Source organism: Parus major, chromosome 2, assembly GCF_001522545.3.
Source record: "Parus major isolate Abel chromosome 2, Parus_major1.1, whole genome shotgun sequence".
NCBI classification, from domain to species: domain Eukaryota; kingdom Metazoa; phylum Chordata; class Aves; order Passeriformes; family Paridae; genus Parus; species Parus major.
In genome coordinates, this window is record NC_031769.1 from 138,248,046 (window position 1) to 138,269,196 (window position 21,151).

A 21,151-nucleotide genomic window follows, 5' to 3' on the forward strand; every position below is an offset into this window, starting at 1 on the left:
TTTTTTTTTTTTGTTCCCCTTCACCTGATTCATTTACAGTTCCTTTGCTCTTATTTCCATTTCTCAGCTCAACCCTCTACAGCTGAAGCTGATTGGAAAAATCAAAATTCTTTGACTTTTTCAAAACTCCCCTAACTGAAGCAATGGCTGAAAAAAAACCCAAAATGCAAGAAAAAACCCACCAGCATATGGGTTTTTTTATTATTTAAATATTTTCACAGGAAAGAACAACTTTGGTTAGAAGTTTTTTAATCAAAAATCCAGCTGAAAGCATTGTTCCAGTTGTAGTTACTGTCACCTCCTCATCACCCACATCCTTCCTCACCACCCAACTCACAGTCACACATTTTACTCCTGTCAGGTCATGTTCAGCCCAGCTCACACATAGACACACACACATATACATAAAGTTTTATTTATAGTCACATATATACATGCATGCACACACAGACACTGCTTCTGAGTTACACACACAGGAGCTTTGCCCATTCCTATTTGATTTATGCTGGAGATGGGAAGGACACCAGGAGCTCACCTGTATGGCCCAGAAGGATGGGGAAGGGAGAAAGCCCCATGCCATTATCCCAGAAGATTCTTTTTTTTTTTTTTTTTAAGAAAATGAGACATGCCTAGTCCCACATTCACCAGGACCTGCAGAGACTGAAGGTCAGTCATGACATGCTGTAACTATCCAGTTCTACACTGGTATCTCAAACACGCTGCAGGAAAACTCAGGGGTTTCCACTGTGTCCCCAGATCCTGGCACATCTCCCAGTAATTCAGTTCTCAAACCACTGCCTAGAAACTACAGCAGAGACTTTAGAACATTAGAAACCTATTCTAACATGATTTAACTGAACAAGAATTAAATCATGAAGAAAAAAAAAAAAGTAATAAAGTTCATCCTAGTTTGGTGATTTGTCTCAAAAAAAGACAAAAATGCTCATCTTTATGGGAAGGATAGTCCTACAGAAGTGTCTGATCACAGTAGCTTTTCAGGAAAGATGAGAAGAAACTGAGGCCTATGAGGAAAATTGGTATGACCCAGACTAAAACTGTTTGGCTGGTGGGGAGTTTCACAAATGATGGAAAACCACTATTCTGCATAATGAAAATCAAATTTAAAAATCACAGTTTCTGCCTAGAGGCTTCAGAGCTCCAGCTCCTACAGGCTTGGAAAACCGCCCCTTATTGAGATAAGATGACTACAGCTTGCAAAATGCACCAGCAATTGCAGAGCTGCCCAAAAAGCAGATGATGTAGATGACAGAGAGCTGTCAGACAACCAATTATAGAGCCATTAATTATTAAATCTGTCAGTTAATGAATTATAAATTCTAGCAGTTAATGACTTGACCCAAAAATACTGTTACGAGAGAAAAAAGCGCAATGTTACAGGTCCCTCATCTGAGAACCCTAGCCCTGAATGCACTGACCCTGGCTACTGAGAATGCAATGTATTGAGGGAGGAAGACAAGGCCTTCCCCATGACCCATCCCACAACTCCACTCCTGCTGCCCATACCCCAACTTCTTCCCTCTCCTACCCTCAGAGTACTGAAGGGGATGCAGCCAATGCCTTTTTAGCTAATTACCTAACTTCTCTCAGCTTGAAAGAAGCAACAGTAGATAAACCTCAAGTGCTGCCTACTTTGTTCATCCCTTCCAGTAAAGAGCAGATTTTGTAAGCAGATTAGCAGTTACAGCACAGGAACACAAGAGACATCCAACTTCACACAAAAGCTGGATTTGGATCCATTACAGTAAAATAGTTGGAAGCTAAGGTTAAATACACATGTTCATCACAACTAAATCTGCAGCCTTTTGTGCTGTAACACAAGCAAGGCAAGGCTGTAACAGACCAAGCACATTGTGATAGCACAACAGGGTGATTTAAGGATGAGGGGAGAGTCAACCAGATTTCACCCTCATTATTGTCACTTTTGTTCTTTTCTGGATTTGAATTACACTCTTTCAAGTTGCTTTACTTTAATGTTGGATTGTTGTTATAGTAATCTAAGGAGATAATAAACACAGCCCACCAGGAAAAAAAAACCCAAATGCTAACAAAAATTCATGATATAAATCAGACTGACTTGAGCATGCTCAATGACTTCTTCAAAGGACTTATTGATATTCATATAGTAAAACATGTCTGTACCAATAATGATAATTAACTGCTATGTGCCTTTCATCCACAGATCTCAAACTGTAGCTCACAACAACACTATGAATTAAGTATGGTCTGTGCATTTAATAAAGGTTCTACAGCCAGATAGCAGCTCAATAACAACACAAGGAGCAAAGCACAAATTCCTTGAGGAGATGTGAAGGGCGACTTTTAGCTCCCATTCTATATCTTTATCTATGCTCTATCCCCCATGCAGATCTAAGTTCTTTGTCTTTCCTTTGTCTATCTACAACATAGGCCCAAGTTTCCTAAACCACAGCTCAATCCTGGTAAATCTGTACTGTGCACTAGGGAAGAAGAATTTCCACCTCCCCAGGAAGGCCCACAGAGCTGTGCTGGGTGATGTCCATCCAGGTCTGACACAGCATGTCAGCAGTGCCAGCACAGTGCTGGGATGGGCTGTGACCTCCTCACCCCTTGGTGCAGGGCTCAGCCTTTGCCCAGCCCCTAACCCCATCTCTGCTTGCTACTGCCTAAAATATTTGCCTTCCTGTCTCCTCAGTTCCCCTTAAGTTATATAAGCAGGAACTTGAAGAGGTACAGGAGCTCCTTGGTCTTTCATTCCCTCATCTACTTCAAGTTGTCTTTTCATTGCATTTTTACAATCTTCTGCTTACGTCTTATATTTCTTGTGAGCATTAGTGCCTCAAGTTTTTTGATGAGAGGACTTGTTTCTACTACGTCATATTAAGTCTGTTTGAGACTCAGTTCTTTTCTTAAAGAAGCTTCAACTTTTCATGTCTTATTGTAACAAAAGTAAATACATGCAAATTCGCTGGAATTTGTTTTATATTTAAGATTTTGAGATGCCATTTTAGAATCACATTGTGCTGTTTCCTGCTGCGTAAGTTACATACTTATACACCAACTACAGTTCAAAATGTTAAATCTCACTGACACTATTACTTTCCATTACTGATGTTGTCATTAAATAATGTAAGAAGAAATTATTATTTAAAAATGCAAAAGGAAGTTTGGGAGCAATGGCTTTGCAATAGATCTTATGAATACTTCATTCAGTGAATCAGTAATTCCCAATGCAAAAAACAAAACAAACAAACAAACCCCAAAAAACACCAAAAAAAAACCCACCTCAAAGTAATGAAGCTGCTTGAATCTATTGCTGTTTTTGGAGTAAATATGTCTCAGTCTGTCCTGTTTTTTTTCTTTATGTCTTGGGATGCTCAGGTAATTCCCAGATGCAGCTCACTGTGCAGAGTCCAGAATGAGTGGATACCAGCCAGTTCCTCTGTCATCTCGCAGTGGGCTGACCCTGATGCTGGCACCCACCAAAGTTACTCTATCACTCTCCTCCACTAGTGGACAGGAGACAGAAAATATGACAGGTTCCTAAACTGAGATCAGGACTGTTCCTGTTCCTAAGCTGACCAGGACCACTCACTCACCAAATACCATCACAAACAAAACAGGCTCCAACTTCAGGAAATTAATTCAATTTATTACTTACAGAAGCAGAGTAGGATACTGAGAAGTAAAACAAATCTTAAAACACCTTCTCCCCCAACCCTCTTCCTTCCCAGGCTCTACCTACTCCCTGCAGTGACACAGGGAGACAGGGAGTGAGGGTTACACAGTTCATCACAGGTTGTTTCTGCTGCTGCTCAGGGAGAGGAATCCTTGCCCTGTTCCAGTGTGAGTTTCCTCCCACAGGAGACAGTTCTTCATGGACTTCTCCAATGTGAGTCCATCCCATGGGCTGCAGATCTTCATGAACTGCTCCAATGTGCCTCCCTTTCCACAGGGTGCAGTCCTTCAGGAACAGGCTGCTCCTGCATGGATCCCCCATAGGGTCACAAGTCCTGCCACCAAAACTGTTCCAGGGTGGGCCCTTCTCTCCAAGGGTCCCTGCCAGGAACCTGCTTCAGCACAGATTTCCCACACAGTCACAGACTCTTTTGGGCATCCACCTGCTCTGGCATGGGCTCCTCCATAGGCAGCAAGAACATCTCTGCATCCCTGTGATCCTCCATGGGCTGCAGGGGCATCCCTACATCGCTGTGATCCTCCATGGGCTGCAGGGGCATCTCTGCATCCCTGTGATCCTCCATGGGCTGCAGGGGCATCTCTGCATCCCTGTGATCCTCCATGGGCTGCAGGAGAATCTCTGCTACAGCACCTGGATCATCTCCTGCCCCTCCTTCCTCACTGACCTGTGAGCAGGGCTGTTCCTCTCCCACATCCTCACTCCAATCTTCTTTGGCCACATCTGTAAGGTAACTTTCTAATTTTCCTTTTTTAAACATGTTATCACAGAGGTGTTATTGCGATTCCTGACTGGCTCAGCTTTGACCAGGTCCATCCTGGAGCTGGCTGCCACTGGCACTGTAGGACACTGTAGGACATGGAGGAAGTTTCTGACACCTTCTCACAGAAGCCACCTCTGTAGCTCCCCTGCTACCAGAACCTGCCCATGCAAACCCAACACACACCTATAGAATGTACCTGCTCAATTTTATCTTCTGATTGTAATTCTCAGTCCAATCCTGAAATGGACAATGATACGAAAAGTTCACAGCTGGGAATCTATCTCAGTCCATTTTTCCTAGCTTCCAGACCAAGCAAACCTCTCCCATCAGAGGGCCAAATCCTGCCAGTAAGTAACCCAGTCATTAAGGCTGGACCCTGCTCAAGTTCCCTGTGAGGATCACACTACTCTGGACTCCTGACACTGGAAGAACACAATGTGTGCACACCAAGTGCTGACAGCATCAGGCTCACATCTCCTGGGTTTGGCTGAAAGATGTGCAAGCAGAATTTTAGGGTTGCTTAAAAAGCAGATGAGAAAACCTTTCCCATCCACACAGCATTGAATAATTTCTCCAGGGAATGTCTCCTGTGTTTTGTACAGAAGTACCTTTCCATTATGCTCCAATATTTTAAAACCACCAACAGAAAAAAATTTACCCAAGAGATCATTTTTTTCTCCTGCTCCTTAATATCATCACCAGAAATTGATGAAAAGCTTTCTAGACTGCAGCAAGATCTTCTGTTTATTGGCATTACTAGCCATGATCATTTCTACATGTCCCTTCATTGGGAGGGGGTGCTCCTCTGTGAGGCCTGACATTAACATTTGTTGCTGCCACCAAAAAGGTCACTTATCAGTAAAAACACAGGCAAACAACTGGTTTAAGTAGCAATTATTTTAACCAGTTTCTTCCAGCCTAAAATATAACAAACCCTGCACCTAGAGAAGAACGGAATAGATGATCTGCATCTTTTCTCCTGTTGCCCTGTGTTTATTGTTTAAAAAAAAATTCCTACAAATTAATTTTGGAATAGGTTTGTATTATGGATATTCTCCTTGGTATCTTACAGCTTTTTTTATCAGGTGACAGAAAAGACATCTCCTGATCTCCTCCAGAGTGAACCTGCAGGCAGATTAGGTGAAGGAGACATCTGAGAACTGCTGGCTCTAAAAGCATCAGACTTCACTTCTGCTCCAAAATAACAAGCTCACTGAGAGTAGACACAGACTTGAGAATCTCTGAACTGGGGTCAGTTTTCCATGAGAAGAAAAAATCCTATGCAGGGCTACCAGCTGTAATGGGAAAAATAATACTCCTCCATGCCCATTAAATCCACATTTCACTGCAGCTTTCTAAGAACTGGAGAAAAGTCAGTGCCAACAAGCAAGTATTTCCTTTTGGGTCCCTTAACATAGGTATCTTCTCATGCTGAACATCAATTCACTTCAATCCCGGTCCCAGAAGGCTGCTGACATTATCCCCAGCTTGCACTGAAGAAATTACTGCACTGGAAAACTCAGGCTTTCCGTGCCCACACTTGCTCTTAAATGAAAATTAGCTCAGTTATAGTCCAAAGGAGCCCTTTAATGGCCAACATATGCTTTGGCATCCTGCCAGCAGAGCCCTCTTAAAGCCATCCAGCAAAGTGACACCATCAGTTACAAAACTATGTGTGTCAGGTCACTGGATTATGAAACAGAAGTGTTGTAAGCATGTAAGGACATGGCTTAAGCTCTGCTGCGAACAAAGATAAAATTATTTTTCTGGAATCAGATTAATATCTTGGAAGGCATTCCAGTGGGAAAGGGTCACTGCACTTAACAGCATTTATACTGGGAAATATGAGTTCAGAATTGTTAAAAGCCACGGGAACCAGTAAAGATGCTAATCCATGGGGTGCTTCTATGACACAGCAGCTAGCACGATGGCGAGGTACTGCATGCTTGGATGGAAAAATCCATCTTAGACTGCACTGTGCTGGACTACAGTAAAAATCAGAAGTCACTCTTTCCACAGGAAATGACAGCAACACAAAATGCAAACCATGATAACAAGCAATCTGACTCTCCCACACATTACTTCCTAGTAACACTGAAGAACACACACATTTGTAGCATACTTAAGTCAGCTCCATTGCAGAGGTATCATGAACAAAGAGTGTGTATCCCTCTGAGCCAGTCCTGGCTCTCAAATCAGCTGAGGGCAAGGAGAGTTACAGAAGGTGAAAACTACAATGAAGTCAAAAAGGAAAGGGGAAAAAAATATGAGAAAATTAAGTCAATGCAGGCAAAGTATCATTACATTTGACTGATTCAAAAAATGCCACCTGTATGAGTATTTTTAAAATGCACTCTATGGCAGAGAGAAAGACAAACTCTCAGACAAGTGATACAGCTGTCAAACCTTAAACCATGCAGACATATGTGGGAAAAAAAAGTGGCCAGTATCAATAAACATCTTGATCTAAACTGAAAAGGACTGCTAGGGTTATTTCTGGTTTACAGTTACACTTCTGTAGCAGTCAGTTACCCTGACTATGGTGGCAACCACTGTGTGAGATGAAGAGCCAAGGCAAAGTAAAGCCATACTAAACAATAAAGCATGAAGGAGGAAAATTAAAAAGGTCAGACAAATATAAAAAGGAAGTATGCAAAACTACACGGATAAATGCAAACTAATAATTAATAAAGTTTCTGCATTGCAGTGCAAGAGATTACAGACAAATCCATCCTTCCCAAGCCACTTTCTGCTCTCTCCACTTCTCCTTATCCTTCTCTGCAAAGGAAAATGCAACTTTTGTTTATGCCTATTTGTAAATGCTGAGAATCAAAGGCATTACACCCAGCTTCTGAGCACTGCAGAAAAACGAAAAGGCCATTATGTGGATGGAGAATCAGTCTGTATCAGTCACTTGACTGTTCCCTTTTTTTATTAGCAGCTGTTAGAGAAGGGATCAGGGAGTGTGCTGGTGCAGTGCAGCTGTTCCACATATGTTATAAATAAGGGCTGGTAGAACCTCATCCTATTTTTAACATCAGGAAAAAAAACAAGTCACAAAAACTCCCTATTAATGCCTTCTAAGCGGAACTTTTCTCTTCTTCTTGACTTTAATGTCCAGAACTCAATACTCAAACCAGATCATTCTTAAAACAATATTCATTAAAAAAGGGAAAGAAAATGCAATTTAGTGGAATCAGATTTAGCCAGCCTGGAGGATGTAACCAATTAGTGTGTGCAGTGTCTTTTCCTTCAAACGCAGACACTTAATCAGGATGGAAACAACCCCCTGAGATTCTGTTTCCAGCAAAAGTGCAGGATTCCTGCATCCAAGTTTCTCTAGCCTCACGTGGCTCAGACACCAGCACCCACCCTCCCAAAGCAGTGACCACTTCTCTTGCTGGGCTGCTGCGTGTGGCCAGAGCCCCGCTCCTGCTCACCAGCCCCAGCGCGGACAACGTCAACAACCACTCGACGTGGTGGGGAAATCCCAAGGCCAGGCAAATCCCCATTCACCTGTTCTCGGGGTCTGACACCGTCATGTTGCGGGTCACGTAGCACATCTTGAGGGGAATTGTCTTCCTGTCTCTGTGGATGGAGAGCGAAAGCTGCGACATCGGGTCAGCAGAGGCACAGCCCAGGCGTGGAGATTCGGGGGGAGGCGTCTCCCACCCGATCTCTGACACGGGGGAGCCTTTCTTCACATAGGGGGTTGCTTCTCTCATGTATTTCACTATGGAAGAGAGAAAAAGAGATGGAAAACAATAAATAAATGAATATTCAGGAGTTGCATACCCATGTAAGCTCTCGGGACTGGTGTTAACCCTCAGTGCTGTCCATTATTTCTGCTCACCAAGCATCCCAGCATGGGATGCTGTGCAAATACAGCAGATGGAGATGTGCCTGCTGCCAGTACTCAGTATGAATAAAAGGAGGGAAGATAACAGAGTAGGCAAAGTAAGAACATACAGCCATACAATGAAAGGGATGGAACCATCCCACCTTTCTGTGACAGTGGGTGAGCAGTCATGCAACAATTGCTTCATGCAGAAGCCGTGTCTGAGGTACAGGGATGTTTTAAAGGAGACATTCAACCAAGTGACAGTGAACCTATTATTACCCTATCTAAAATGTTCTAGCAATACTTCCATGATTCCAACTCATATCTTTCTTCTAGTTCACACTTGTCTGTGTGAACTAATCTCAACAACTATTTCTGCTTGCTGGGAAGCAGTTTTACCTAATCTACTTGTACATATATATATGGAATAAACAAAAAACAATTCACTTCTTAGCCTTCTCTTGGGAAAATAAAATGGAGTTTGAGCCTTTTGTGAAAGTGTCAGATTAGATCTCAGTCTCTTCCAGGTTTTTTTCCAGAATGGATGAGAAAAATGAATGTAGGATTCTGAAATTATCTTACTGTATTAAAACCAAACACCTCTTTTACATGTACAATTCACATTCCTCTCTTTATGCAGGCCAATACTGCAACAGTTTTCTTTTGTCTTTTAATTCTTTGGTAGTTTAAGCTCACTTTTGCTTTTGCTATTCATGTGCTTCACAAATCTGCCAGTCACAATCTCCTTCCCCTTCACAAACCTGATGGAGCTCAGACAAGACCAGTGTCCCACTTAAGTGCCCCGGTCAATATTCCCCCTGCACACAGCTGTGGAGCATCACTGGCTGCTTCCCCTTGATTGTACCCAAAACTCAAACAGCAGTGACAGGACCTGAAAGGACCTGGGCATTGTGAATTTATTTGGGGAAGTTATTAAAATGCTGTGAGACCATTTCAAGGAAATGGTGCAGATCATCACGTCAGCTCAGCTGAAAAAACTGGGAATGACTGAATAACAAAAGGGTGGGTAAATTATAAAAGGGCATTCTGGTGAAGGATCTTAAATTAGGGAAAGCCAACTGAAGTTTTTGAGTTCAAAATGAAAGCAAGAGAAGTATTCAGAAGAGTGGAGAAGAACAACAGTGTTCCTGTCAAAACCACAGGTTAGGTGATCAGCTTCAGCAGCACTATTTTCAAGGCACTTCATAAAAATATTACCAAGAGAGAAACCAGTACAAATCTGGAGTCCAGGCTCTGTGAGCGCTGATTGCTACTTTTTCTCTGAAATACCTTAGTCCCCATCTTGCCATTGCTCATTTTATCCTTTTTTTTAAAAAATCTGTTAACTTTAACCACAAAGACTTCTGTGTTCAGGTATGTTGTGGGATACTCCTTTTTGGGAAAGACCATTTTTGATTTATCAGAAAGGCTGATATGTCCACCCAACACTGATGTTTTAATTTCCTTGTCCAATCCTATTCTGAGTTATTTTCTTAAATTAATTTGTTCCCTTCTCAGGAAGGAGTTGGCACAGAGTTCTGCCAGGCTTCCAGAAACTATTTCACGCAAAACGAGGTGAGACTGATTTTTTAAAAACTTTTTTAGATATCTACCTAAAGTCCACTATCTAAAAACCTGTGTCACCTAACTCCCCAAATCAGTGCTCGTCCTTGGGTACTCCACAAATTACATGATTTTCAAAGGTGCTGAAAATAAGCAGCTGTTGCCAGCATCATAGAGATACTGGTTTCAGCAGCTGCCATCTCAGTTTGGATGCACTCATAACCTTAGGGAAGCCAAGGAACAGAACAGTTACAGATGTGGTGAATCTATTCCTGTTAACACTGAATGAACACGACTTTCTCATTAATTTACATGGCGGAACAGTTGAAGCTGTGAAAATCACATTCAACTTCAAACAAAATTTTGTTACCTTTAAAATTAGAGATTAATGATTGATCTGTCGAAAAAGTAATCCAGTCAGTTTTTGAACCCTGGTGCACTGACATGCCAGCAAATGTGATTCCAAATAAAGATCCAGATCTCAACAGTGTAGCTATTTCATCTGTGCTATTTTTGTCCTTTTTCAGTTGCAGCTATATCCATTCAACCTTAGCATATTTTAATTAAGAAAAGAAGAGAGGGGCAAGGGGAGGAAGGAAGCTGAAGTAGAAAAATTGGCTGAAAACCTAAGCAGGAACACAGAATGTGAATTTAATTCCCCAGAGATGGGACAGAAGAAAAGAGGCAGCCCTTCCATGAGCCAAAAGCCAAGTTTCCATGCGATGTACCGGTGAATTCATGGCAGACAGCTGCAGTGTTTCACAAAATCCCATGAAAAAGGAAGGAGGAGTAGGGGAAGAGCAGAAACACAATCCTCTTTCTAGAAACAGAGTCTTAAACACAGCAAAAGCCAGGAAAACTACCTTGAGGAAGTACATCCTATGAAAACTCCTTCCAACTCCTGAACTCACAGACATCTATCTAGTTGCTGCTACATCTCAACAGAAGATGTTGCTCAGCCCCAGGGATATGAATAAAGAGTGATTAATGCACTGATAAACTGCTAACACCATCTTCATATGAAATTACACAGTAGAATGAAAAAATGAAGTAAACATGCTTTCTGTTAAACATGCTTTCTGTTAAACAAACAAGCAAACAAACAAACAACATTTTTCTAGCTTTTGCTAATAACATCCCACTTCCTAGTAAACACAAGAACAGCTCTCTGGATTCATGGCTGAATTCTGCTGGGTTTGACAGCCCAGACTTTCTGGCTGTTGCATATTCAGGTGTGTTTCATATTTTAAAAGCCCCCAAATGGACACATATAAAAGCACAAATATAATATGGGAGTGGAACAGGTGGAAGAATTTGATTCATTTATGTATTTTTTTTTGTTATTATTTAAACTTCAGAGCCACTGCTTTCCATTTCCTTCCTCAACATCTGTAATTACATGTCCATAACCAAAGCCCAGTTTACGAATTTAGCTGAAATCAGGCACACACTGTTCAGATGACTCATAAGTTTTATCAGCAATTATTTCCTATTTACCTCTAAATTCTGGGTGCAAATACTGCACCAAAAAATTGCTGGTTTATAACAATGCACCTACTACATACAGAGAAATTTAGGATGACCCCACATGTTTACATTTTGCAGCCTGTTCACTAACCAGTTCTTAATCCACATAGCAGAAAACAAGTTGATACCAGTATCTATTATATGTATACATTATATGTGTCATATTCCTATTCCACACTGCACGATCTGAGAATCATGGATACAGCAAAGTTAAACTGAAGTTATACAATACACTTCATCATCAAGTTTTAAAAACAGCAAAAAAGATGGTACAGTCTATTGGACATTAAAGTAATAATGTGGATAATATTCTGCTTTCAGAGCATTACACTCAAAAGCTGGATTTCCTTTTTGATACAGTAGCACAAATTCGGATACTAACTGAAAAAGAAAGCAACTATCAAAAACACTGGTTTTATATATTGCCAATGAAACTACCTATTGAATTAAAAACATTTAATGAAAATAAGTAAAGCATGCCGTTGTATAACAACCCTGAATTATGAATAACTATTTTATAGGCATGTATACACATATATATACCTTCAGAATATATACCTATGTCTAACATAGATACAAATATATATTTATATTAAAATGCAACAATCTTTATGACCACCTGAACACTGCTAATACAGAAAACAACATTCAGGGACTCAGAAAAAAATTCTAATAGTTTCATTATTATAACTTAATTTACTTATAAATTTAGTCAGGAATTGTCTAAACTCATTTGTTTGTTGCTATAGCTCAACTTCAGAGATCCTTATATCCAGTACTAATTAATGATCCATACCCTTTTGCTGCACCAATAATAAGAAACTGCGGTCAAGCAATTAAAATTCCAATCTCCGGAGCGTCCCTCCCCACAAAGAGAAGAGGAAGGGAAGTGGCAATCAAATGAATTAATCCACTGATGCACATTGAAATATTTTGGATTTATTTTTTGATCTGCAAGACAGGCAATGTAGCTTCCAAAAAAGCACTTCATTTATAAGCGCTTCTGCCAAGTCCCAAGACTCCACAATTAATCCTTTGTTTCTGTTCACAGATGACTTTTTTAGAGGGGGAAGAAGCAGGCTTTTAATGAGAGAAATACTACAGACCAACTTGGTCAGGTTCTTGGCCAGACGCCTTTCTGAGGAACTGGGACTCTTCTGACACATTCAAACTGTTTCCTAGGAGGGAAGACAAAGACCACTAAGGGGAAGCCAGCAAGTGGAGGAAAGATCTTTTGTTACTACAGGAACAAGAACAGGATGTGTAGGTTTACAGTTCAGAAGTAAAAGGAACAACATACCTGAATCTGCTTGAAGACACTTGATCAAGGAATTCCCCTTTGCAGGAGAAAAGCACAGAGTGTCCTCTACCATAATACTAGAATTTGCCTGCTTGGCTTTATGTGAGAGATCAGATTTCCTCTAAACTCAAGCCAAGTGCATGCCTTATAGTCAAGCACTGTATAAAAATGAGATGAGCTGCTGGTGCCCTCATCAAAACTAAGACCCAAAGGAAAGAATTTATGAGTCAGACCATCTATGAAGACGAGTCACATGATCCTTTCAGCAGCTTTAATGTGGGCATAAACCAAAAAAACAGTCAACAATCCTGCTTGTCTGTTTCCACTACATTTCCTACAGAAACATCTGCTACTACTTTTGGACAAGTATTATCTGTTAACATCATCTGCCTTCCTCCTTGCTGAAATGGATCTGAAATAGTAAACCTCTTGATCTGCCAAAAGCATCATATCTCCACCTCTGGGAGATGATAAAACTTAGTTAAAATGAACACCTTGTGATAATAAAAATCCCCTTTATGCTTTGGCCATTTCTCACACTGTAGTGAGACTATGCTCAGTTTCCCATTTTCTGCTGTTTTTAAAGTAATTCCACTGAATTACTTTTATTTCAGTGTACTGTCTATTCATCTCTTAGAGAGACAGGCTTGGATTTAAATCACAAGGGGATGATTTTAAATCCTTTTTAAAATACACTGCAGTTATTATACTTTTTATATGGAATACAAGGATGAATCTTTCAAAAGAATAACTTCAGAAAGATCTAGAAGAGAAACACATCTTTAAGATAAAGTTTACCTGAAAAAAGCACCTTAGCAATTGGTCCCAAAAGGTGGCTAGTAAGCAATCATGCTTCAAGTTTGAGTTTTCAGTAGGGACAAATAGGCTGGATTAAAAAAATAAACAAATGCATTTTAAAAATATAAATATTACTTCATAGTAGCCTTTTAAATTTGCAGCTGCTTTTATAGGAAAGGTAAAGCTATGTTAAGGAGGGCTATAAGCACTATCACACATTTGCATTCAACAAATGAAGGCAGAACCTTCAAAGCATCTTGCAATAAGCAATTTAATGTTGTTAAGAGAACTTCTTTGTCAACAAGGCAAGAAGACTTGCAGTCCTGGCCCCATCAAACATGGGATAATGGGACTAAATAGGTTAGTCTCAGGAAGCCATGCAAGGTTTGTGAGGTTTCAAGTTTGTGAAACCTCATTGTTTTGATACCTTGAATAGGTCACAGTGATTAGCCACACTGTTATCTACATAGGCTTCAAAAAACATACCTCACCACCAAAAATGTCGTAGAAGTTAAGAAATGGCAGGGGAAAGCTTGTGTGGCAGCAGAAGTCTTGGCTGGAGCAGTGGGCAGCCCCTGTGGATGCTTCCTCCTTCCCATCTGCACCAGGGGCCTCCACTCTGATTCCAGCTCTTGTGAAACTCACAGATCCAATGGAGATTACACTCATGGCCCATCCCATGCCTCTGTATAACACCAAAAATTCTTCTGTTACATATCCTCAGTTTCTTTTCCTGAGACTTTGCCTGTGATGTGGGCTGATTCAGCCACTGATTCCCTAGGCTGATGTTTCCCCTTTAGCAAACACTTCAACTGTTTCTGAGTTTCCTCAGCATAAATGTTTTCTACAGAGGGAAGGCTTTATATGTCTTCTTATCATATGCAGCATATCAATTCTGTCAACTGTAAAGCATCTAAATATTAATTCATTTTCATTCCTCCACAGAGCTGTGGTTTTGTACTGCACACAGAGCAGCATGAAGCACACAGCTCAGACCCCACCAGCCTGTACCAGACAGCCTGGAATCTTCACCTCCAGTCAGCACTGCCCACCCACTTCTCTCTGAGATCACTTGGAGCTGGTCACTGCTAACCTTCCCCCTTCAGCTCCTTTGTGAGCTGCATTTCCATGGCCTAATAATAAAGTTCATGTTTAAAGTAAACAGCAGCCATGCTAGAGGAAGCAGGAGAAATTTCAGTGCTGGAGTGAGATTCTTCTGTATTTCTATTCAAAACAGATTAACAGAAGGTAATCAGACAAACTTTGTCACACAGAATCACAATGGAACTGGTGGCTGGAATATGTGACACCAGTACTTAAGCTGATGAAATGATTAAAAACAGTCACAGGTTGTCAGTAACCTGATACGCAAAAATTTCAAACTGGTAAAGTAGTAATAATAATAATAATAATAATAATAATAATAATAATAATAATAATAAACTAAAGGCAGACTGTTTCCATTGGGTGTTTCTCAATACTTTTCATTACTCATACCTACTATGCTGAATTTGCTACAGTCTCCTTCAAGTAATTTAGTTTATTTTAAATTTCAAAGTTTCTGTTTCAGTCAATTGGATGTATTCAGTTCAGTTTTGATATGTCACTAACAATAATTGCATGAATTCAAGGTCCCATAAGCTATTAATCAATATTTCAAAAACTTTACCTACTGCAGCAAAATAAATGCATTCATATTTCTCTCTTCATAATCTGAAAAACAAATTTTAGCTTGTAAATCCCAGAAGTACAATGTTTGGTTAAAAAGAAGATGCTTAGAGCTTGATCTAGGGGACACTGATGCTGTCTTGAAGAGCTTGTACTCAGAAGAAACAGGACCCAGTGGAGAACATGGAGCAGCCACATTGCACAAGTGCCTCTTATCAAATAACTACAAACTGAAAAAACTACTGCCAAAACCTGAAGGCTGTAGCTATCTAACCTACTACATTTTTTAAGTAAAATGTGACACAGCTCATTTGCTGCATTGTTATGTGACACTGAACTCTGCAATTAGAACTATGCAGATCTTTCATAATGGAAGTAGAAAACATCTGAAACCGGTAATTTGGGAGCTGAACATGGAAATTAGCAGTGACATTTTGAGAAAAACCATTGTGGGACCTGTGAGTCACTGATAACCAAACTGGAGCTCCTGCTTGTCCCCCATGGTAGAATGTTTCCTAAGTTAAAAAAATATATAAATAAATAAATAAATAAATAAATTATATATATATATATATATATATATATAAAAGTGGTTTAGTCAAATGCTATTAGGAGTAGGTACTCCTGCCCTAAAGTGCAACAGAAAAATGTAACTTCATGTAAAGCAGAGAAATGGAGCAAAATACATTTCTTCAATGGAACTGTAGCACTCAGATTTCAAAGGGCCTTCTCCTACCCCAAATTGACACTATGTTTTAAAATCTTTTACCTAAATCTCAGGAATAAGTTGATTCAGAATTTCTTGTGTGCTTCTCATGCTTGTTTCTCTGCCAGTATTTATAGATCCCTCTCCCATCACCCACACACTCAGATGGAATTCAAGGTGTCTGGCATTGCCAGCATGCTATAATTTTTCTATTTACATGAGTAATCTCAAGTGTCAGAACAAATATTTCAACTGCTAGTGATCATGTGAAAAATACATAAGGGTATTACAGTTTTAGAGGATGCTGTTATTTCAGCAGGCACACAAACCATTAAGTAGTACAGGGTAGACTGAAAATGGCACTCACTGAGAGGGAAATTATTATGCTGTGTATGAATGTACCTGTTTTACAGATGGCTAAACTGACACAGGCGAGTTAAACTGCCTTCCTCAAAGTCATGCAGTAAGTCACTGACAGAGCTCTCAGCATTACACTCAATTTCTACCTATATTACTTTCCCTGTTTAAACAATTCAAAAAGGTCCTAGTGCCAGAGAAAACTGGATTCACAATGTCTACTGTTTTCTCCCTATGAGAAGACCTTTGAAGACCTTGTAAGATCTCCAGGATTTATTTTGAAGAGCAGAGTTGAAATCTCTGAAAGTTTCAGTTCACCCTTTTCATTCTTCACTGGACAACACCAAGAGCTTTGAAAATGAACAAACTCAGGGCACACATTCAGCTAAGAACTTGCTGTAACTCCTCTGGTTGGGCTGTGCATGAAAAGGCACCAAAAAAGTCCCTGTTTTGGGAAATCCTTTAGCTTGCAACCTTACCAGCAGGACAGGCCAATGGCCATATCCAGAGTCCTCAGAGATTAATGAATGCTTATCCACATGGGGAAGGGAGGAAGGGAGGGAGAATACAAACACTAAGTTCAATGGCAAACACAAATCCTAAACTGATTAGGGGAAACTGGGATGAATGTTTCTGACACGGGCATAATGTAGTAACTCTGTTTTCACACAGATCAAGAGCACCTTTGCCTGGTTCTGAAGTCCAAGCACAGCCTTGCTCTGCTTCCACTCTACCTAAAGTCATTTGCAAGATTAACCAGGCAGATCTGGAATGAGATTTGGCTGTACACCTATTTCCTGGCTCATCTACAGGCTAGAAGAAAACCACCTGAAGCAGACAGATTGCTCACTGAGGCCCTGGGAGAGAGAGAAGAGCTCACATGACACCACCCCTTGTATTTCAAGGGGTAAAGGAAACAGGACTGTTTATGCAGGAAGGGTAATGAAAACAGTTGGACAATGAAACATTAAACCACATCCTTGTCCCTCAGTTCTTTGGTTCCATATTGAATGGAGCTCTTTTCTACCATGGATTATGGATTTCTCTAGGAATAAGCCACTGAAATCCTATCAACAAACTACAACAATCAACAATTAAAGAATAAGAACAGTAGTCATTAGCATCGGCTAAAAGGTTTTCAGAAACCACCTGCATTTTGAGCAAGCATGGGAAATTCTCAGAACTGACTTAGAAAGAGACCGAGACTGAAATGCAACTGTGCTGCCATAGGACCATGGAAGGCATTGTGTACTGCTCTTTGCATCTCAAAGTCTCTTACCAAGATGACAGCTCTTCTGTTCTCATCCCTGAGCAGCTATAGTTACTGTATCTTAAAAAAATGCCAGTGATCCATGATGGAATATGGTCGTCCTGGAACTTCAGTGCATAACGCAATTTGGGGTGAGAAATACTTGGGAGGAGGGGAAAGTTTATTACTTTTAAATAGTCTCATCTAAAACTATTCTACAGACAGGATCTCAAAAACGAATTAGTGAACAAGTGAACAAGGGAAGCAATGAAAATCCTCACAAAAATACTTATTTTAGAATTATTTTTTTTCCATGAAATGGTTTTGTGAAGTGCTTTAAAAAAGACATCTTCATTCAAATTCTTTTCTTTCTCTCCAAACAAAACAGAACTGTGAATTGACATTTTGATTTAAAATGTCTTTTTAAGATCAAACTCCTTTTCTAATAAATATTGCATAGAGTTTCCCAGCATCCATTTTGTCAGCTGGAAAATTTATACAGTTATGATTCTATTAGATTTCTTGCAGTGGACTGGGCATTTAATCAATGAGAGCAAAGAACATCTAAATAGGGTTAGGCTGCAAATTCCTTTCAGTGAGAAGTTAAATCCCCATTAGCTTTAAGCCATAAGCCCCCTCTGGGTTTAGCACGCAGCTTAAAAGATAACTCTGTGAGGGGTCATGGCTCTTTACTGAGGCACAGAAAGCCTATTTCACAGATCACCCTGCAATAATAATGTAAATATAATCCCGTTCCAGTGGGCACTTTATCCTTACAGAAAACAAGCAATGTTTTCTGTCCCAGAAAAAAAACAACACATTAATCTTCAATTTAAGGGTGAAATAATTCCCTGCTTCACTCCAGCCCTATTATAGAGAACTACTGAGTCTGTCCTCACCGTGAGCTGATGCTGGGGCCAGCAAAGTCCCCCCACTTCTCTGTAGGGCAAGACAGGACCAGGTTGCTCTCTGCAGCTGCTTTCAGCAAGTAAAGTTGTTTCGGCACATCAAAACACATTTGCTAAATGCCAGTTTTGACTGTTTCAGGTTAGGTCAAAGCCAGGTTAAAATAGTACAACCTATTGTTTTTCAAAGTCTGCAAACTGCCTGCCAAGTACTTTTTGGTCAACTAGTACAAGAGGCTGATAACAGACTCTGGAAAAGAAACTGGCAGCTTCAAGCTGAGCTTCAAAGGGATGTAATAAAATGCAACCCCGGTTCAAATCATCACAGAGAAACCATTTGTTTAATCAGTGAGAAGAATGCTAATTTGTTTATATATCAAATTTATTTGCCATTTGTACTACTGGACCACTTACCAGGATTAGTGAGGAACCAGGGCACGACAGCCTCAGATGCTGTGCAAACACAGAACAAAAAGCTGGTCCCCTCCCAAAGATCTTAGAAATCAAGTACAAGTTAAAGGACAATAGGGATATGACAAGGAAATAAGCAGGCAGAAGAACCCACAGTAAAAATCACGCATGTATCTGCCCATGTTGTTACAGCTGCACTGCATTCCCTGTAACACAGACAGCAGTACCAGGTGCTGTTTGCAAAAACACTGAAAAAACATGAGTGGGGCGATACAGTTGCTAGGATTCTTTTACAATTAATAGTGGCAAAAATTTTCCCTTGTTATCACTGCTACTTCCGAAGCAGGAACTCCATCAAGACATAAACTTTCAGCACCACCTCAGGCATAAAAAGTTTTCACACTGGAGCTGCAGCCTGAATTCTGCTTAGATATAAATATAGATATAAAAGCATTTGTCTGAAGCAAGGACAGCTCAGGTGACTGGGAACAGTTAGCCAGAGAAGATGCCCAGCAGAGCCTGGATGGGCAGGCAGGCTGGCCTTGAGGTACATATAATGAAAAGTCTTCAATACATGTGCAGATTAACAGCAGCTCTGCTGAACCTCACAATCTCTGTCTTGGCCTCGCATGATTCACACAAAAGAGGGGGAAAAAATACCCTGCTTGCATGTCTGTCCTGTGAGACCTGGGAATAATCCTGTTGCAAAAGTAAACAAGCTTGCAAGGCTTGCAGACTGAAAGCAAAGGATAGTACATGTGTATGCTTCATTAGTGTAACTGGTTTCCTTCATGCTCTGGTGTGGGAATACCTGTGAAGTGAGGAGCTGGAAGCTTTCTCAGCCACATCTGTGCTTTTACAGAGGCTTGGGGATACACAACAGGGATAACTATCTGTTAGAGGCTTATTTGCTTTATTTAGCTCAAGGGCAGGTCTCACTTGCGACTTGCAGACAGCACAATCAGATTATATCAGGGCTGCTGCTTCTTTCCTTTTTTTTTTTTAACAGCAGCAGGACTGATGGGCACAGAGGGGAAAAGAATGTATGAAGAATAATTTCTGCCTCAAAGTGCTTCTGATCTCAAGGTCACTTACAATTTCTGCCAAAGTCACTGAGTTCATCATCAGTGGGAATGAGCTCAGGTCATATGGTCAAAGCTGAAGATATGAGTTGTCTATAAAGAAGCAAAAAATGGGAAGTGGGAGGAAAACTAACCCTGGCAGGTTATGTAGCAGCATAAGCAGCTGTTGAACTCCAGTTCAACAAGAGATATCCCAAATGGAACCACTGGAAAAGAGCTTTGACATCAGCTTTAGTGCTGACACCATACCTCAGTGCAGGTTGCAAACACCAGCCTGTGTCCCCACAGTCAGGGTGACTCTTCTCTCATCTTGCACACCAAAGGCCATCAAAATATTATCAACATATATTTCTAAAGAGATCACTCACATATATAAGCTGACCTTTGGGTTTATTGCTATTGTTGGTTTGTGCTCCAGTGTTTAAAGGACAAGTTTGAAACTCTAGATAGCAAATACCAGAAACTAAAAATTTAGTATTTATATCATACTAATCTACAACTCTTTAAAGACCAACTCTGCAATTTCTCCCCTTTTAGAAGCTATAAGAGGCTGAAGTAAAACTTGTGGCAGATTGAGACCCTAAAGCAAAACCTTTGAGGAATCTGCCTGATTGGTTATTGAATTTAAGAAAAAAAGATGAGGATCTGGGAGAGGATTTTAAGCTAGCTGGTGGCAGAGGTATGTCTGTGACATTTACATCTCTTCTGCCACGGGGAATGTTAGAAACTTATTCTGGTGGGTAAGTAATGGCCCACTAGTTATCCCAGGTCAGAAGCTGAGAATACTGGAGTGCTCTATAAACTCTTTGTTTAACCAAGGGTTATTCTGTAGCTCTTTCATTAAATGAATGATAGATTAGAGAATGTACAAGCCTATCAATTCCAAAGAGGGCAGACCAGTCCTGTGCCAGTATGTGCCAGTAAATTCTACTTCTAGGTCACTTTAGCTTCCTCCAGAAGGAGGAAGCTCACACTATTTATATTGCACTTCCTTTTCTTAGCCCACTGAAGGGACAAATCATCATCACCTTCAGAGGCAGGACTAGGAGACTTGTAGTATTCTTTCAGATTGACAGCACAATCCCTCGATCTCAGTTTAGTTTACAAACACGAAAGGTGTAAACCTCACACTGAGGTTTATAGGATTTGTGCTTAGCATGCAGTGACACTAATGATCAATGACCAGAAATCCCTCTTCAACAAAAGTGTTAATGAGATAATTCAGTAGCAACAGAAGTACAACAGAGCAACTATATAGGCACAAGCCAACAGAGTAATATATAAACA

At 40.4% G+C, this 21,151-nt stretch overlaps 1 protein-coding gene across 1 annotated transcript in view; it reads right to left on the minus strand.

The window, feature by feature from the left end:
- SNTB1 (syntrophin beta 1) overlaps window positions 1-21,151 on the minus strand; it is a 111,645-nt gene that overhangs the window by 48,105 nt on the left and 42,389 nt on the right. The window contains exon 2 of the mRNA XM_015617141.3: window positions 7,974-8,190. Coding sequence (XP_015472627.1) covers window positions 7,974-8,190 — 217 coding nt within the window. The remainder of the gene's footprint in view (window positions 1-7,973; window positions 8,191-21,151) is intronic.